This window comes from Lepidochelys kempii, chromosome 9 (genome assembly GCF_965140265.1).
Source record: "Lepidochelys kempii isolate rLepKem1 chromosome 9, rLepKem1.hap2, whole genome shotgun sequence".
Taxonomy (NCBI): domain Eukaryota; kingdom Metazoa; phylum Chordata; order Testudines; family Cheloniidae; genus Lepidochelys; species Lepidochelys kempii.
In genome coordinates, this window is record NC_133264.1 from 37,543,973 (window position 1) to 37,564,248 (window position 20,276).

The following is a 20,276-nucleotide window of genomic DNA, read 5'->3' on the forward strand; positions in this document are numbered from 1 at the left end:
ATGCTTCCTCTGATTGTTCTCTATCTCCTCTGTGTTACCACCATCCTTCTGGCTGCAACAGGCCTCCTCATTCATAGCAGGGTTTTGGGGCTTCGTCACAGCAATGGACTATTTTAGAACTCCTGTGAGGGGGTATTCCTGTGTGCCAAAGATGCTCGCAAGCGATCTGAATCAGAAGAAACAGCCTTGTGTAACACTCTTAGCAGCTTTCACAGCTGATTCCACCTTGCCATTACTCTGAATATGCTGGGGAGGAGATGTGGTGGTCAAACTCCCATTTTCATGCAAATTCCTTGAATTCCTCCAAGGCAAATTGGGGTCCATTGTGGGTGAATACTGGACCCAGAATGTCATCTCTCTGTGGGCCTTCAGTTTCCCAAACACAAACTTACTTCCTGTATCAGGTAGGGCATCAAACTCCCAAAATTTTGAATAATAGTCCACTGTAATCATGGTAAATAAGTCCATTCTCATTTTCCCATAGCCAAGTGAACAGCCTATGTGGTAAGTCTTTCTGCTGGTAGTTATCACACAACTGGCAGGTTCAAACCCTTCTATCATGAAGTGGAGCTGTGTATTCATTCCTGGCCTGTAAACATACTCTTGAGCCCACATAAGACCACTGTCAATGCCCAGGGGCAAGGCACGTATTTTTTGCATTATCTCTTTATATGAGAGTCTGGGACAACAGCTCTGTCCTCAAAATATGGTTTGCATTCTGTACGCTCAGCTCATCTTTAGTTTGAAAATATAGTTCTGCTCCTACTGGTAGATGGCGTTTGTCTGCTGGCCACACTGCTAGTATCACTGTCTTGACTAGAAGTTAGATGTTCCTTTCCATAACTACTTCCACTTCCATCAGCTCACTGTTGAACTGGGAAATAGTGCAGCATGTCAATGGATTCCACGTCCTGATCTCCTTCCCACAACTCATGGATGCTGAATATGTATGTCCTACTCAGGGTGTCAACTACCACCAATTATCCTGGACAATATCTGAGCTTCACCTGGTTTAGGGCCAGAAGTGCATCAACATGTGCTGCAATCTCTGGAGCACTCAGAAGGGGCTTTCCCATGATCGTCTCCAGGGGTTTGTGATCTGATTGCACTAGTACTGGAGAACCATAGGTGTTCTGATAGAATCGCTCCTCTCCAAATGCCATAGTTCTATTGTTCAATCTCTGGTTTCAGAGTAGCAGCCGTGTTAGTCTGTATTCGCAAAAAGAAAAGGAGGACTTGTGGCACCTTAGAGACTAACCAATTTATTCCAGCATAAGCTTCCGTGAGCTACAGGAATGCATCCGATGAAATGAGCTGTAGCTCACGAAAGCTTATGCTCAAATAAATTGGTTAGTCTCTAAGGTGCCACTAGTACCCCTTTTCTTTTTGCCCAATCTCTGATAGGGCTCTGCCAGCATAAGTGGCCAACTGTTGCTGCAAAAGAGTTATGCCGGTCCTTTCTCCAATGCATCACACTTGAGTGTCAGTGGCTCTCCTGGCAGGCAGTACTTCAGGACAGGGGCATCCATCATCATTTGGGGCTGTTGGGGACCTGCCCAGTTCCAGTCAACATCTGTGAGCTGATGTATAGATAAGGCTACTGCAGCCAGGTGTTGGACTGAAAATTTATCATTCCTGTAAAGTGCTGTACCCCTTTTCACATACACTGGAGCTGGCATATCCGACTGCCTTCATCTTGTTGGGATCTGCTTTCAGTCCATCTGCTGTGAGCAGATGTCTAATGTATGTCACCTCATGCTGTTTGAGTTGCATTTTTTCTGGGTTGAAGTTTGTTTTTGTCCCTGCATTGCAGCACAAAAGCTTGTAGTTTTGTGTCATAGTCTTGTTCTGTTTCTGTATCATTGCTCCCTTCACCTTCAATGAGAGATATCATGTGCAACTATTTTTAGCACAGGCCGTACTTGAGTGCTTGAGCAAGTCTTCTCTGAAACACTTTTGCTGCTGGGCTTATGCCCATCAACATGCGCAGCCATTTGTAATGACCAAATGTTGCAAAGGTTGTCAGCATACTGGATTCTTTATCCACTCCTATATGCCAAAACCTATTCCTCACATCACAGACCGCAAAGACTCTAGCTTTGGAAAGTTCTATCAAAGTGCCATCAATTGTGCGCAGTGGATAATAGAATCTTTTCAAAATCCATTCAATGGCTTTGTGTCTACACAGATGCGTAACTTACCTGATGGCCTCTTTATCACCATGCTATCACCCAGGCTGTACTCTCCTATACAGATACTACAATACCCCAGCTCTGCAGACTTTCACATCCTGGATTACATAGTGTTGCTTGAATTTTATTCTGTAATAAGCATACAGTTTCTACTCTGGGGGTCTATGTCGAGTCACAGCTTTCCTTCAAGGCAACAGTCACCTTTGAAAACATCCCCATATGCATTGTCTCCATTGTCCATGGGACTTCCCTTTTCTCTACTTGCACTGCAGCTATAAAATTTGTATGGCTATATTCCCCAAGAAGGGTCCATGGTGCTTATCATCCACCACCACAAAGTTAAGTAGGTACTGTCTTATTTTTCAAGTTATTTACTATGAGGTCACATTTTCTCCAAATTTGTATGTAGCAGTCACTGTGTTCATAAGGCTCTTGCATAAGGCTTCATCCCTTCCCCTTTGGACTGGTATCTAGTGAAAAAACCTGCGTCCTTCCATAGCTTTGTTTTGCTTTGGAGAGCAATAGGTCCTCAGGGCTTCTAGGACTGAGGCAGTGGTGAGTTTCAGAGTGGTGCAGACCTCTCTGTCTTGTTCCCCAATAAGGCAAAGTAACAATTTTAGGTTCCTGGTATTATCTTGCAGCCTGGCCATGTCTACTTACAGCTCTAACTCCTCTTTCTACTGGGGTCCACTGCTGGGCTAGGTTTGTGTCTGCAAAATCCAGGGATCTAGAGGGCTTCAGACCAAGTCCCATAGCTCATGCTGCCAGCCGCTGCACTTCAGGGAATGAACAGTGTGACCATGTTTCACTCAGAGTAAGTCTGAATACAGGTTAAGCTGAACAAGTGGAACTTTTTTAAACCCCGTGTACTGCTCTGTCCATGTAGCTGACTTGCTTCCAGCCTAACTCCCACAGCCCCCACATTTTCTACTTTTCAATATTTTCTCCTCTTAATCAGTTCCGAGATTTTCCTTCATTTCTGGTTCTACCAGAAACCCCCCCACAAAACTCAGGACTTCAATGACAAATTCATCCCTGAGCATAGTTCTTTTAGATAGAAAATTGCCCATTGAACCAACATAAAAGCTAAATTTGGAGAAGTCTATAATAATATCTACTATCTCTTCTACCAGATCATGTGTCAGGCCAAGGACACAGCCTGTGCAACTAAGAACATCCTCCAGTGTGAAAACAAAGCTATTCAACAGCTTCTTTTTTTAATTGGTGATTAACTCAAACCAAAAGATTGCTATTAAGGAAGCCGTGCATATAAATAAATAAATAAAGCTGTGTATATTTTTGATAAGTGTAGAAGGTGCATCCCTCAGCCTCTTCAGAGGTATCCGTGTTTGGGGTCACAAAATTTGAACAACCTTGTCATAGACTGTAGGAAAGAGCATGGCAAAGAGGGGGATTTCCACATTCTTAAGCACCAACTGGAAGGCAGATGCTTGTTTTGGAAGGAACAAAAAGGAAGGGAAAGGAATTGAATGATTTATTTTCTCCCTACTTGCATTATTACTTCCTTATTGCACAAAAGAACTGTTCCTCTGTATTTTCATTAGAGAGGAAAACCAGGTTTGTCCCAGAGTCTGAAGGGTATCAAGGAGCCTACATTTGAAATGTTTTAGCAAGTCCTGTTTTCCTCATTCCTCACACTACTTCTGTTAAAGCCAAAACATCTGAGGAATGGAAAAAATCCTGTTTTAAGAAAAAATTAGATGGTGAAAATTTAAGCTATATGGAGAGAGATTACAGAATTAGACTAAAATTCCCATCCTCCCGATTTCAAGATATAGCCATCAGAAGAAATTTGTGAACTCAGTGTTGCTCTAGACGTCTAAAATGAAAAGATCACCAGCTGCATATTTGCACAGGAAAACTACTTGCCTCAGATGAGTGGTTCTCAATCTATTCTCTAGCAAGGTTCCCTCCCCCCACCCCCCACTCCCCGTCACGGGCCACCTTTAGGATTTATGGCGCCCTAGGCGGGATTATTAAACTGGTGTCCCTATGCCTGACTTGCTCTTAGCAACACAAACATAAGCTTACAGTATTGGAAAACTTGCCACATGCACTTTATTAAAAACAGTTTAACTTAATTAAGCACACTGTAATGCTGGTGGACTAGCACTAAAGAAGCAGTGCAATAGAAAAAATTCTGATTTATTGACAGAATGATGCAAATAATAAATTTTTTTTAATTTGTCAACATTTTATTGGAAATTTCTATGAAGAGGTATTGAAACAAGGATTTGTTTTTAATTAAGAGCGATCTTTCTGGCTTTTTTGGCTGCAAAAATCAGTAATAATGTCATCGTATGACAAAGACAAAGTGACGTCTTGTTCGATTGCAAGAATAGCAAGACCAGTCAATCATTCCTGACTCATTGTAGAACAGAGAGAGTTTTTAATGAGCTTTAGTTTTGAGAAACTCCGTTCTCCTGATGCTACTGTTATAGGAATTGTGAGTAGAATACAAGTGGCAATGTACACATTAGGATATATGTCAACAAGTTTGCTGATATGAATAAACTGTACAATGTCCATCACCGATTTTGCATGCGGCAACGTTGATGACAATGTACTCAATTCTTCGTACAGTTCAAGTCCATTTAAATCAAAACTATCACCGTGCTTCAGGAGGCTCTCTAGGTTCTTGCACTTCATTTGCTGCTCTTGTCTTCCTATTTCGTTGAATTTAGTTGTGTCATACAAAAATCCAAACTGTTCATGGTGTGCTCATAAGGTATTAAACCTTTCATCAACGGCAGATATTGCTTTAAAAATCACAACATTAAAAAATTCAACCTCAAATTTTTTTTCTGGATCATCTATGGGCTCATCTGCTTCTTCATATTCTGCTTGGCATTTTTTCCTTGAAACTCATGTCACGTTTGGACATGGAAATTTTGGTTCTACACAGAGAGCCTGTGCAAGCTCTCTTACTGTAACCTGTGCTTCTTTGAATCCATTTTCTCTGTATTTCACTAAAAAGTCTTGTGCTGTTTAGTAAGGTAAGTGTTGAATCAAGCTGCATCGTTGGACTCTGCATTATTTTGCTTACACTTGAGATTTTAACAAGAATGCCATACCAAATTACGACAGATGTTAGAAACTTGAAGCTGGATATTTCAGGGGCCAATGACTATGCTTCACTTTTAGCTTTTGGATCTCTGGCTTCTTCTGAAATAGCAACCAGTGCTTCATAAACTTCCTCAGATTGATATCTCAATGTTTTTGCACTTTCTACTCTGCTTTCCCAGTGTGTCTCAGATAGAGGCTTAATGGTAATACCACTGACATGTGTTTTGAATATTTGCCATTGTCGAGTGGAAGCTGAAAAGAGCACGTAAATGCGTTGCAGCAAACCAAAAAAAGAAATAGCTTCTACAGAAGACTTGGCTATATCACACACAATCAAATTAAGGCTGTGGCATACATACAACAAAAAAGGCTCGTGGATTTTTTGCCAGCAATCTAGCTTTCACGTCAGAAATGCATCCTCTCATATTGGCACCATTATCATAACCTTGTCCTCTAATGTTCGTTACGGACAATCCCATTCATTTTAGTTCATCAGGGAGAGCTTGAAGAAGTCCAAAACCTATAGTGTCGTCATCTTCTAAAAATGTGATAAATGATTCCTTGACTGTAATCTGTGCTGAATCACTAATGTCGACAAATCTCACTACTGACGACATCTGTTCTTGATGACTTCTGACCAGAGTGCAATCTAGAATTACGGCAAAATATTTTGCCAAAGTAACCAATAAAACAATTTTGTCTCTCACTTTATCACTCATTAGCATGATCAGTTCATTTTGAATTCTTGGTCCCAAATAGTGGTCATGTATTTCATTTTCAGTTACTCTTTGGAGAAGTTCACTCATCACCATGTCAAATTTTCCCAGCAGTTGTACAAGGCCCAAAAAATTGCCATTTTTGGACTGGAATAATTTCTCAACGCTTCCTCTAAAAGCAAGATTGTTTGTCGATAGATATTCAACAATAGATAATAGACATTCAAGAACACGACGCCAATGCTGCTTCTCTGACTCCAGCAATCTTTGATTTTGGACATCAAGAGTTGTCTGATTGTTTTAACCTTACACTCAGCTCAAACCATTTGTGCATACTTTCAATGTGGTGTTGTGCCTTTTCATGTTGCGGTAATACGTGACTAAGATTTTTCCAATCATTAATACCCATGGTTGCTATCTTAAAATTGCAACTATTGAAAAGCTTGCATGGGAAACAAAATATAGCATCCTTGCATTTAGAGTACCCAAGCCACCATCCGTTGACAATTGCACCATTAGAAAGTCTTTTGTAGTAATTGTTTTCTGTGAATTTCCTATTCAAGACCTTTTATTCTCCAGGGCCTTTCTCAAGTATAATGGCACAGAATTAGTTGTTTAAAAATTGCGGCCATGTGCCAGTGTTATCTATATCCCATGCTAGTACAGCTTCAACTGTTGTAATTTCTTGTTTTGTTTCCGCATCTGTTTCAAATGATTGTTCTGTGTATTGTTGCATTTCTTGAGCTTCGTCTGCATAAAAATGGTCTTCAGCAGTTACTTGATGATCTTGATCAACTTTGTTGTTTTCATGATGTACAAACTTAAGTATAGAACCCTTCTGTGCTTGTACAGCTAATCCTATTTCATCTTTCCATTTTCTTTTTTGCGACCTGGAAAGTTGTTTTTTGATACAACATAACTTATAAGGGTGTTTTTTAAAGAAATAACTGTTTAAATTATCAGATTTAAAATAACTAAATATAGTATAGTCGTGAGTCTGTGACCTTGCGCTAGTGTGAAGACACCTTACAAGGTGCTCCACCCTGACTGAGACACAGTAGCGTTGGAAACCCATGTCATTTTCACAAAGCCACTTTTTAGTTTTAAATGTATAGTGGGCATCAGTCTTAATGTTAGTTACAACTCTATATCCACCTTATACTGTAAATAGATCAATGGCATTATCCAGTTAAATAAGCTGGGTTTCCAAACAGTGGCAAAATATAACCCTAGTTTTACTCCCAGGTAAAGCACAAAGTGACCAAAATGAAGTCAGCACAGAATCATCTCATCTAGATTAAGGTAGCACAGAAATGTTACAGGAGTCCTATTTGTGCCTTATTTTTGTTTGGAAAGACATTCACAATAGCAGCACGTTTTGGGCATGGCCAGAAATACATGATAAATCACTGCCTCTAAAGTTCCATCAAAAACTGACATTTCCACAGCTCTAGCATGATCTGCTGCACCGATTCTTCACAAGGAAGTGTCCCTGGCCTTCTTAAACCCACATTAACTGTGTATTTACTTTATGACAAGTTGGACAAACATTGTGAAAACATAAGACATTGGCTGCCCAACCTCACTGACTCACTGGGAAAAAAAAAGCAAGAGAATCTTAGTACAACATGTGGTCACTCTACACACTAGTAAGGAGATGAGCATATTACAGTTGTTGGAGGGCTCTATTTAGCAGTAACAGGGCTATAGGAAAGCCAGTCAACATTTTTTGTTTCTCTGATGAAAACTGGCCCACTCCCTGCCCCAAACCAAACTTGTCACAAATAATTGTCAACAACTTAATTTTCTGTTTTTGGCTAAGATATTGATTTAAAAAAATATATTGAAATTGGATTCAGGATTGTTAGCAAGCATTTTTGGCAAACAAAGTTGTTAAATGAATCTAAATGGCAACACAGTACTGCTTTCATGCTTGGCTCACTCAGCGCCCCAGCCTGCTGGTCCAACAGCTGCAGTAGAGGAGGAGATAGGTGGGAAGCTGCAGTACCCCAAAATCCACCCCTTGGGGTGCAACAGCAAACCCTCAGGCCTGATCACACGCCAGTGGGCACCACCGCCAGCCCATGGTGAAGTTAGCACAGCATCTGATCTCAGGGACGGGGCACCCACGGAGCCACAGCAGCTCATCCTGTCCTGCGCAGCTCCCCTCCCCCCGCATGAGATGGATCACTGCCAGCCCAGGGGAGAGATGCGCTTCCCAGCTAGGGTGACCAGATGTCCTGATTTTATAGAGCCAGTCCCAATATTTGGGGCTTTGTCTTATATAGGTACCAATTACCCCCACCTCGGGTGATCAGACAGCAAGTGTGAAAAATCAGGACGGGCGGAGGGGGGTAATAGGAGCCTATATAAGAAAAAGACCCAAAAATTGGGATTGTCCCTATAAGAGTGGGACATCTGGTCACCCTACCCCAACCCCCATCCTGATTTTTCACACATGCTATCTGGCCCAGCCAGCTGCGTGTGACCATTCCAATCCTGGCCAAGGAGGTGAGTTACTGTCACTTTCATTCCTCAGCACGCAGCCAGTCAGCCCCCCCACCCCTCACCCAACCCAGCCCTGCCGGAGGGGAGGGGGGAGAGAGGGGTGCTCTGTGGGGGGGGGGAAGAGAAGAATGGACATTATGGGGGGCAACAAAGGATACTGCAGCCGCCGAGCCTGCCTCACCTCATGACAGGGGAGAGAGTCACACTCACAGGTGAGTTCCTCCTTTCCCCACCCCTATCCCCTCTCTTTCCCAGAGACCCCAGCAGCCAGTCTCCTCCCTCAGACTGTACTGCGTTCAGCTCTCTCTAGGACCCAGCAGCCCTGCTCTTACATGCTCCACTGCTTCCCATCTGTCCCGACTCCCATCACAGTGGTGTCATAACGGCTGCCTATTCTGCCTATGGCTAAGGACGGCCCTGCCTCCCGCCCACATACATTCTTCAATTCCTCTCATCTCATCAGCCCTTTGTTTTTATTTTGGTAGGGATTGAGAGGAAAGTTGACTGGTTTATTGTGGAGAGGTGTAAGGCTGCAAGTTACTTCAGGAGAGCCTGAGGAGGAATGCATATGCTCGCCTTTTCTAATATGTCCAGGTGTTTGCTATTTCTCAGTTTGTTGGCTTTTTGTGGATGACACAGTGCAACTGTGTAAGAGGATCATCATCATTCACTGGTAGAAAAACCAGCATGGAAGGCAAAGGTTCTGGGGTTGTTGGGGTTTTTATTTTTTTTAATACAGAAAGTTTTCTTAATGTTTGGCTTTAGAAGTCAATTCTAAGCTTGAAATTTCACTATGAAAGTTTGTCATTTGCTACCAACTATGATGTATATTTAGCCTATGGCTCAATTAATACTGTTCATTTGCCTATAGAACAAGGTTTCTATTTTCATGACAATTTGACAAGTGGCACAAGGCAGCAAGATTTCAGAGAAACAAACAAGGCAAAATTAGGTAGCTAATTTATTTCCTCCAGTGTAGTGCAACAAATTTTGTAAGTTCATTGATATGGGTGAGGGGAAAATGGGTTTCCTTTGCAGCTGAATTTAAAATCCTAAATCAAAATTTTCTAAGCTTGGACTAAGTAAAACTTGAACATGGTTTAAGAAGATGGTTATGGTCCCAGGTAGACTCTCCTCTACAAGGCAAAGCCATGTTATAACCAGCTTAGTGGACAGTGCTCTCATTTTAGCTGTGACAGTAGCATTGATGTGCATGAACTTCATCTACACTAAGAGAGTGATCCATTGTTGATGATGGTTGTAGATAGCAACATAGGTGCTGGAACTAGGGATGCTGCAGCTTGAACTGCAGTGGCTTGAAGTGGTTTCCATCAATAACAGGATTTAGAGTTTGGTTCAATAGCTCTCCGCACCCCCACTATAAAAACTGTTCCAGCACCACTGGAAGCCATTCCTTCCTTCACTCTTCTCAACATCATTAGTTGCTAGTGTAAACCAGGCCAAACTGATTCAAAAAGTTATAGGCAGTGTCCTTGAGGCCAGGAGAGCAGTAGTTTGAACCCACTGTCAGCACTGAGTCATCCTCCTACTATCTAGAGACCCTAATGATCTAGCAACACTGAAGAGAAGCTATTAGAACCACAAATTCAGGCACCTGAAAAGGTGGGTCGACCCTTCAAACCCAGGAGTGCTCCTAGCGACACAGTTCGGCCAATAACATTGAGTGCACCTTCTTCATCAAGGCTTAACAATACATCAATTCACTATACGTCAGCATGCTGCCAGGCTTCAGGAAAACTGGCACTGCAGGTGGACTGTTGTAACTGAACCTCCCAGTTCCCTCCCACAATGCTTAGAGCATTGTATCCTCTTCTCCATACAGCAGCTCCTTTCCCCTTTTAAACAGGCTACTCCTAACCAAGGAACTCTGTCATCACTGAACAGTGCTTATTGGAAACACACCACTGAATGCAATACAAATGTTTAATACATATTTTAATACAATATAACTGGACTGGTGAAAGCCATGGTATGGTCTTCTCCTGTAAAATGAAAGATGACACTGATTAGCCTCCTCTTACATACTACATAGAAGAGGGCAGGGAAGGAGAGAATGTAGTTTTATATTGCAATATTAAAAACTTATCTTAATATGAATCAGGATTGGTAGACATCAGGGAACTGACTGCAGCAATTTACACATCCCAGACACCTTTGAGAAAAACAACAGAAGAAACATAGCTGACCTCCAGTAAGACAAACAACAAAACTGTCACTAAACAATGACCTACACATGGTTGCTCCAGATAAACTAAACCATTTTTAAACCAGTGCAAATCCCTATAGGTAACTTTTTTTTAGGTTTAAAACTGGATTTAAATTTAGCTAGTGTAGGTAGATTTAAACATGCAAGCTACACAGAACCATTTTAAACAGGTATTTCCCACAAAGAGTTTTGCACCAGTTTAAGCTTATTGTCCTTCACAGATTTTAATTAAGCCTGGTGCAACTTGTGCATGTATAAACAAGGCTTAAGCAAAGCTACCCACCCAACCTTAAGAAATCCTAGACCTCAATCTTACCAGCAGGTGAGATTCTAGCACTCAGCAATCCTTCCCCATGCCCAAGATGAGTAGTAAGTGTCTTGTAGGGACCATCACCACATCTGGCAAAGAGAAGAGTAACTTGTTGGGGGTCAGATGACTTTCCCAGGAAGGTCCTTTTTCCTCTAGACCTGTCCTGTATAATCCACTTCTGTGAATCTCTGGAGTATGGGGGGAGAATGAGAAACCATTAACTCAGCTACAAGACAGAAAACATAAGCATAAAAGATTAAGATATTCAGTAAAATTACATAAAAATCAAGCAACTTACCTCCTCCACTAGCAATGCCTACTGTAATCATTGCCAGGATTCCAGGACTGCAGATTTGGCGTTAGGATGAGAAGACAATGGCCTCCAAGGACAGTAAAGAAGATGGGACTAGAACAGTGGCGGACTGTGATGAGTCCACCCTTCAGTAAGGTTTTAGATTATCAAACACTGGTAACAATGGCAAGCGTATGTCATGTTATGTGGCTGCAATGCATCTAGAATTAACAGATGTGCAATTTCTCCTAGCCATTCCAGCTATGGACAGATTTCATCTATACAAAGGTCAACTTACAAGACTCCTACCAAGAGTACATCTTTATCAGAGGTCAGCACTATATTCACTTTTTTAAAAAAAAAAAAAAGAGAGAGACAGGCTGATACCAATATGGAAACATTATACCAGTCAGGAGTCCTTTAGACAATTAATGTATCTACAGAGTAAATATAGATATCCTTCCGTAGTTCAATGAGATGCCCTTGAGCATCTGTTGAAATGTTAAGACATCAAAGCTAAGACAACATTTATTCAAACCATTTATTTGGGGAAATTTATATTTCTCACCTATCCCTAAATTATTGTTATAACTTAAAAGAAATGGAGGAAGAATATTTTATCTGATCTTATCTACAAAAGAAAGAATCATCCAGAAGTTGAGACACTATTGGTAAGCAAAGGGAACCTGTTTTAAAATGCAGTTATAGTTTGTCTAGAACCTCCATTTGATTAGGAATCTGAACACTTGCCAAAATAACATGGGGCAAGTTTTTTCAGTAATGGTTTTGTGTTAAACTGCCAAGGACTTCAGAAACTCTCATGACTAAACTCCCTAAAAGCAAAAAAATTCAGAAATGAAACCCCAGTGAGTCTGTTACACTAAAACCACAAAGATGTTCAGGAAATCAGGAAGTATTAAAGGATGGTTGGCCCCAGGTATAATCAAGACTAGGGGCAAGTCTACACTACAGCGCTACATTGGCACAGCTGCACTGCGATAGCGCATCTGGTGAAGACACGCTATGCCAACGAGAGAGCGTTCTCCCGTCGGATAATTACTCCACCTTGGCAAGAAGCAGAAGCTATGGCATTGGGAGAGCATCTCCTGCCCACAATAGTGCCAGCATGAACAGTGCAAAACTTGTGTAGCTTGGGGAAGGAACTTTCACATCCCTGAGCAACATAAATTAGATCAACTTACTCAGTAGCGTAGACCTGTCCCTAGGAAATATTTAAGCACCTCTATTACTAAAGGTCCTCATCTTTTCCAATCCCTTCCAAAGAGCACCTCGATCTTTAGGTGTTTATCCTCGTAAGGCTGGGAAGTACTATTAATCTCATTTTACAGATGGTGAGCTGATGTACCCCCCCGCCCCAAAAAAGTGACACTTGCGCAAAGTCTCACACAGACTGTAGCAAAGCAGGGAATTGAACCCTGGTCTTCTAAATTTCAGGATAGCATCCTAACCACCATGTTATCCTTCCTCTGCCTATGTCTGCAGAATCTGAACTAATAAGTCAGAGGTGTGAACTGATCCATTCATCTCAGTGTGTATTAACTCAGAAAACCAATTATTTTAAATGTCAACATTGTTATAACAACTTTCTCTGACAGTTAAAGTATTAACTATTTCTCTGTATTAACTATTTCTGGAAGGGAGGGTCCTATTATGAAGATTTGCATAATTTACTGTGACTGCAGACCATTTTGACACTACAAGCAAGAGGACTTGGAACAGTACCATGAGTGAGTCTTCCTGACCTTCCAATCAAGGAAGAGCCAAGCAGAGACCAATGGGGCATCTGAGGCCCTCCAAAGGGGAGCGGAGTTCAAGAAGCCTCTAGGAAGAAAAGCCATGTAGGGAGAAACAGCAAAACCCATGTATTTAGACCCCAATGAAAGGAAGCTGATCGCAAAGAACTAAGAGCATGAGTGAGCATACTTGGAATACTTGCACAATTTCATGTGGGTGAGTTTATTTTGTGAGCTGAGCTTGAAAGATTACAACTCCAAGTACACACCCTGCCTTTTCCTGAATGATCTGTAACAAATCCAATTTGATGCAATGGGAGACAACTGTACATGCACACTGCACCAGGCCCTTCTTGCACTTTTTCTGTGTGTAATACAAATGCATAAGACTAAATATGTGCATTGTAAATTTCAATCCTTCAGCGCTTTCCTTGCTTGGTCAAGACCAGAGAAAGCAAGGAAAGCACTACCTGTATACAGCCACACTCGCAATGGACAGAGCTGACTAAGGTAGAATAGTATCAGAGGGGTAGCCAAGTTAGTCTGTATCCACGGATGTAGTGGCTGGCTCACTACAAAAGCAATTTTTCCTCTCTTGGTATTGACACCTCCTCCTCAATTATTGGGAGTGGGCCACATCCACCCTGACTGAATTGACCTTGTCAACACTGGCTTTCCACTTGTAAAATAATTCCCTTCTCTTCATGTGCCAGTATATTTTTGCCTGTATCTGTAATTTTCACTCCATGCATCTGAAGAAGTGGGGTTTTTTACCCATAAAAGTTTATGCCCAAATAAATCTGTTAGTCTTTAAGGTGCCACTGGACTCCTCATTGTTTTTAAGGCAGACTAATTACACTTTGGGGTTAGCAGCATTGGTGTAGCTACTTCAATGGAGACCTCTAGTGAATTATCAGTCTGGCTTAGTGACCTTAGGACGTTCTTGCTGGCTGCAATCTAGAAGGGGGTCTAGAAGCGATGGGGGTGTCAACATCTCTCTATCACAATAATAGTTGGAGGGAGAGAACAGCCTTCTTAAAAATTAAGGTAATTCAGGCAACATCTCACCTCAGAATGCTGCTTTTACATTTAGAATTGGAATAAGAACTTACAAATAATTTCTTGAATTAGTATCCATAGTTAATGCTGTGCACCTCATTGACGCAGGCTTTGTTTTTAGTCAAGAAGACTTCACTCTGATTTTCACTTTAAAAATTCTCCTCTATATTTTGTCATCTATCCCCACTCTAGCTCTTTAGTTCCCTTTTCTGGCTATAACTATTAGGGATTGTGTAAACACAAATTTGTACTAGTTTAATTCAACCAATTTAGTTGAAGCAAACCCCTGTGCTGAGACACTTTTTTAACCAATTTTAAAATCAGTATCAACTTAAGGTTGCCCTTTATGAATTTACAGGAGCAAGCAAAACAGATATAAACCAGGTTTTGGCTGATGTGTCTACACAAAGTTGCGTTGATTTAGCTCAGTGTTTAAAAATCACACTTTTAGTTAAACTGGTGCAACTTTGTGTTTGAACCAAGTCTTTATTTACTTTCTGTTCTGTTCTCCCCACCCCACAGCTGATTAACACTTATCATATATCTATATATCAACACCTGTGGCTTTTTGACCTGTTAGACAACCTTTTAGTTACGGGGTCAGATCCTCTGCCATGTCAATGGAGTGATGCAAATTTACTTCAATGAAGTTATGCCAGTTCACAGCGTCTGAGGATCTGAACCATGTTATCTTTCTATCTCCTATGCAGAAACCAGCTATATTTATCTTCTTTCCCAACACCACTTTTTCTCTACAACATCCCCAGTACTTTGCCTTGTCATCCACCTTTCCCTCTTCTGACATGGTCTTATAAACTGACAAACTTGGCCATGCTCCTCAGATCAGATTTTCTTCAGAGCCTTAAAAAAAAAAAAAAAAATAGATAAAATGAAAACCAGACAAGTTTTATAAACAGCAGTATCCCTAGGTGATTTGAAGTTTCAGATTAATCAATAACCCAGTGATCTAAGCATGGACACTATTTCCCTTAGCGCCCCTCCTCTATTTGTGCTACGTTGATGACATCTTAATCATATGGACCCATGGAAAGGAGGCCCTTGTTGAAATCCAGGTGGAATTCTTCAATCTGTAGACCACCATCAACCTCAGCCTGGACCAGTCCACACAAGAGACCCACTTCCTGGACACTACAGTGCAAATAAGTGATGGCCACATAAACACTACCCTATACTGGAAATCTATTGACAGCTATACTTCCCTGAATGGATCCATTGTTTACAGCCAAGCCCTAAGAGACAACCGAATTTACTCCAATCCCTCAGACAGAGACAAACACCGACAAAATCTTCCTCAAGCATTCTTAAAACTATAATACCCACCTGGGGAAGTGAGGAAACAGATTTATAGAGCAAGACGGGTACCCAGAAGTCACCTACTACAGGACAGGCCCAACAGGGAAAATAACAGACCACCACTAGCTATCACATGCAGCCCCCAGCTAAAATCTCTCCAGCACATCAATGATCTTTTTAATGTTTCTCTCAGTGACTTATTCTTGTAGGTACAAGGTATACAGTGTCATTTCTTGACTCTTGTAGTCAGATATTAAATTGTATAATTTATATATTTATATATATACTTGTATAATTGTTGCACACTATTTTCTAAATTAAAATAAACTTTATACTTAGAATTTCTGTTTGCTAGGTCTGTTTATGCTAGTGACTTTCAAAAACAAGCATGAGTAACTGAATTTCACATTTGAAGTTGTACAGTCAGATTCTTTGTTGATTGCTACCTAGAGTTTAGATTTGCTTTCATAATTTGCTTTCTTGTGTCTATGCTGTTGTTTGTTGCCATGGACAGGGCTAATGTTATAATGTATGTATATGTATGTATGTGTGTGTGTATATATATATATATAGTATATATAGCAGTGACTTTTTGTACAGTTGAAACTAGAAAATGAGACCAGTGCTGTCTGTGTACAAACTACAAAACAGATGGAATGCTGACTGGCTATGTCTGAACAAATAGAAAGATTGTGGCACTTGCTGATGGTAGGATAGCCTCCTGAATAAACCTCAAATGTGGAAAAGTTGAAGGATGTACTAAAATGTAAAAACTTTCCCTGAAGTGCCACTTACTATTATGAATGTTTCCTGAAATTAAGGTGGAAATAGCGAGGAGTCTGGTGGCACCTTAAAGACAAACAGATTTATTTGGGCATAAGCTTTCGTGGGTAAAATCCCCACTTCACATGCATGGAGTGAAAACTATAGATGCAGGCATAAATATACTGACACATGAAGAGTAGGAAGTTACCATACAAGTGGAGAACCCGTGTTGACAAGGCCAGTTCAGTCAGGGTGGATGTGGTCCACTCCCAATAATTGATGAGGCGGTGTCAATACCAAGAGAGGGAAAATTGCTTTTGTAGTGAGCCAGCCACTCCCAGTCCCTATTCAAGCCCAAATTAATGGTGTTACATTTGCAAATGAATTGTAGCTCTGCAGTTTCTCTTTGAAATCTGTTTTTGAAGTTTTTTTTTGTTGAAGGATGGCTACTTTAAATCCACTGAATGCATCCGATGAAGTGAGCTGTAGCTCACAAAAGCTTACGCTCAAATAAATTTGTAGTCTCAAAGGTGCCACAGGTACTCCTTTTCTTTTTGCAAATATGGACTAACAGGGCTGCTACTCTGAAACCTACTTTAAATCTGTTATAGAATGTCCAGGAAAATGATCCTCTTTCGCTTTCATTTGAAATGTCATTTTCTAACTTTCTTGCTTTAAGTGACCCCACCCCTCCCTACAGTCCCTCAGTGCCTCTTTCTAAAGTTCCTAGGCTCCCAGTAAAGTTTCACACTTTTAAATCACGATGAATTTCTGCATCCACCTCCAAGAGAGTAAAGTACCCTCTAACAGCAAAAGGTTATTAAGGAATTCCCCGAGGGGTACACGCCCTCCCACTTTGGCCTGCGGAATAAAGGAGGGGGGAAGGAAGGCAGAGAACAAGATCACTGAAAACACCCCTCCTTCCCCAAGATTGCAAGAGAAATGAGGCAGGGAGGACAATGGAAGTCAATAAATATCCCAAAGCCACTGATGCACCAGGAAAAGGAGGGGAGGGAAATGGGAACTCCCCCCCATTTACCCCACCGGGGAAGTGGGGGCATAGGCGCGATGAGAAGACGCCGCCGCCGCTCGCTGCTGAGGCTGGGGCTGGGGTGGGGGCTTCCCTAGTCCTGGCTGGCGCGTTACCTGCGGCGGGGGGCTGCTCTTCACACCGTTGGCCTCTGGCAGCCGCTGTCTGGCGGGGCTGCCCCCGGGGCAGGTGTCCCGGGCCGGGAGATGGTCCCCACCGCCCGCGGTCCCCGCCAGCCCGTCGCCGGCTCCTTCCCCCGCGGCGGGGAAGAGCCCGCAGCAGCGCTGGAAGCGGGCGACAGGCTGGGAGCTGTGGAGGCTGCGGAGCACCCGGGCCATGCTCCAAGGACGCGAGCGCCCGAGCCGCCTGCGCGCTGCGGGAGCCCCGGCACTGGCAGCGCCCCAGGCCGGCGGCCGCGGGTCACTGAACAGGTGCAGCCGCCTGCCCCGGCCCCGGCTCCGCCCCGCGCAGGTGGGCCTCCCCCGCCTGGCTGCGTGGCTGCTTGCGGCTCCCCGCACCGCACGCCGGCACCGTGCGCCCCTCTGAGCCCCTGTCCCCGGCGCCATGGGGTGTGCGCGCCCCTCTGAGCCCGTCTCCCCCCCCAACCCCTCCCCCGGCACCATGGGGTGTGCGCGCCCCTCTGAGCCCGTCTCCCCCCCCCCAAACCCCTGTCCCCGGCGCCATGGGGTGTGCGCGCCCCTCTGAGCCCGTCTCCCCCCCCCAAACCCCTCCCCCGGCGCCATGGGGTGTGCGCGCCCCTCTGAGCCCGTCTTCCCCCCCCGAGTCCCCTCCCCCGGCGCCATGGGGTGTGCGCGCCCCTCTGAGCCCGTCTCCCCCCCCCCAAACCCCTGTCCCCGGCGCCATGGGGTGTGCGCGCCCCTCTGAGCCCGTCTTCCCCCCCCGAGTCCCCTCCCCCGGCGCCATGGGGTGTGCGCGCCCCTCTGAGCCCGTCTCCCCCCCCCCAAACCCCTGTCCCCGGCGCCATGGGGTGTGCGCGCCCCTCTGAGCCCGTCTTCCCCCCCCGAGTCCCCTCCCCCGGCGCCATGGGGTGTGCGCGCCCCTCTAAGCCCGTCTCCTCCCCCCGAAACCCCTCCCCCGGCACCATGGGGTGTGCGCGTCCCTCTGAGCCCGTCTCCCCCCCCGAGTCCCCTCCCCCGGCACCATGGGGTGTGTGCGCCCCTCTGAGCCCATCTCCCCCCCCCGAACCCCTCCCCCGGCACCATGGGGTGTGCGCGCCCCTCTGAGCCCGTCTCCCCCCCCTAGAAACCCCTCCCCCGGCACCATGGGGTGTGCGCGCCCCTCTGAGCCCGTCTCCCCCCCCCCGAAACCCCTCCCCCGGCACCATGGGGTGTGCGCGCCCCTCTGAGCCCCTGTACCCGGCACCATGGGGTGTGTGCGCCCCTCTGAGCCCATCTCCCCCCCGAAAACTCCCCCCCCCCGGCACCATGGGGTGTGCGCGCCCCTCTGAGCCCATCTCCCCCCCCGAAACCCCTCCCCCCGGCACCATGAGGTGTGCGTGCCCCTCTGAGCCCATCTCCCCCCCCGAAACCCTTCCCCCTAGCACCATGGGTCGTGTGTGGCCTGCCAAGCCTGTCTCATCCCCACCCCAGCAGGGGATGTGTGCGCCCTTCTGAGCCCATCTCCCCACCAAGACACACACCCCCTGGCACCAGGGTGTGCGCACCCCTCTGAGCCCATCTCCCCCCTGAATCACCTCCCCCTGCCACTGTGGGGTGTGTGTGCCCCTCTGAGTCCCTCTCCCCTGCACGGGGGTGTGTGTGCCCCTGTAAGCCCATCTCCCCCCTTCCCAAGTTCCCTCCCTCTGGCACCATGGGTTGTGTGTGCCCCACCGAGCCCATCTCACCCTCCACCCCAGCACTGGGGTGTGTGTGCCCCTCTAAGCCCATCTCCCCACCAAGACACACACCCCCTGGCCCGGGGGTGTGTGCACCCCTCTGAGCTCTTCTCCCAATGTGACACCCCACCCCCCACCACTGAGAGGATATGGGGAGTGGTTATAGGCAATTGTGCCAAAATTGAAGTCTTGTGTCCTGGTTGATTCATCGTTACACCTAGATGATTAGGTAGCATCAATAGTGGGGGGAAGCTGCCTTCTGGCTGTAACTTGCTAGATGTAACTCTTCCTGGCTGAGGACTTGGCCACAGCTATCCATGCTTTTGTCATGTCCAGACTAGATTATTGACACTCGCTCTATCTGGAACTGAACAAGGATGCAATGCAGAGGCTCTAGCTTGTATGGGAAGTAGTGTCTGCATTATTAATGGTACAAGCTGCTGTTAGCACACCACCCCGCTATCCCTTTTGAACTCCCAGACCGTTTCCATTGTTCAGCAAAACCTTTGGTCCTGATTTTCAAAGCTAACTACAGGTTGAAGACTGAGATACATGAGTGTCTATGCTTCTAATCATGACCTGCCAAGACAGCTGTGCTCTTCTGGGACTGTGCAGTTTACAAAGCTCCAGCTTGTTAGCTGGAGATAAAATATTTTTGTTCAAGGGAGTTTGGCTGTAGAACAATCTTCTAGAGGGGATCAGACTAATCTAGATCCTGACCACTTCCACTCTCAAAATCTTCATATTTGACAAAGCATTTCTACCACAACAGTGATTTAATATACAATACCCAAGCTGGGAGAGAAGAAGAGCATGAACCCCCTTGCATTTCACGGAGGAATTTACCTGAAATACACTTAGTGATGGATGTTATAGAAAAAACATAGGCAGCTGTGTGTGAAAGAGTCCCATGCCACACTCTGACCCAGTGTGTCTGCCTCACAAAAATATATCTGTACTCCACTTCTCAGCAGTCCTAGCACCTCTTCACCCCCACCACCAGATGTGCACTCTGCAACAATTCTGACACTGGCTGACAGCACTCTGGCCCCATTCTGACCTAGAGCAATCCCATCCCCATACAGGTATGTTAACCCCATCTTCCTCTGATATCCCAGTATCTCCCTCTCCCTGTACAGGCATGCAGATGTTGCAACTTGCACCCCA

The 20,276-nt window shown here is 44.6% G+C and overlaps 1 protein-coding gene across 2 annotated transcripts in view; it reads right to left on the reverse strand.

The window, feature by feature from the left end:
- Positions 1 to 17,629, reverse strand: part of SGPP2 (sphingosine-1-phosphate phosphatase 2) — an 83,591-nt gene extending 65,962 nt beyond the window's left edge. For both annotated transcript variants that reach the window (XM_073359952.1, XM_073359951.1), the window contains exon 1: positions 17,371 to 17,629. In XM_073359952.1, coding sequence (XP_073216053.1) covers positions 17,371 to 17,592 — 222 coding nt within the window. In that variant the 5' untranslated portion in view covers positions 17,593 to 17,629. The remainder of the gene's footprint in view (positions 1 to 17,370) is intronic.
- Positions 17,630 to 20,276: the final 2,647 nt, after the last annotated feature.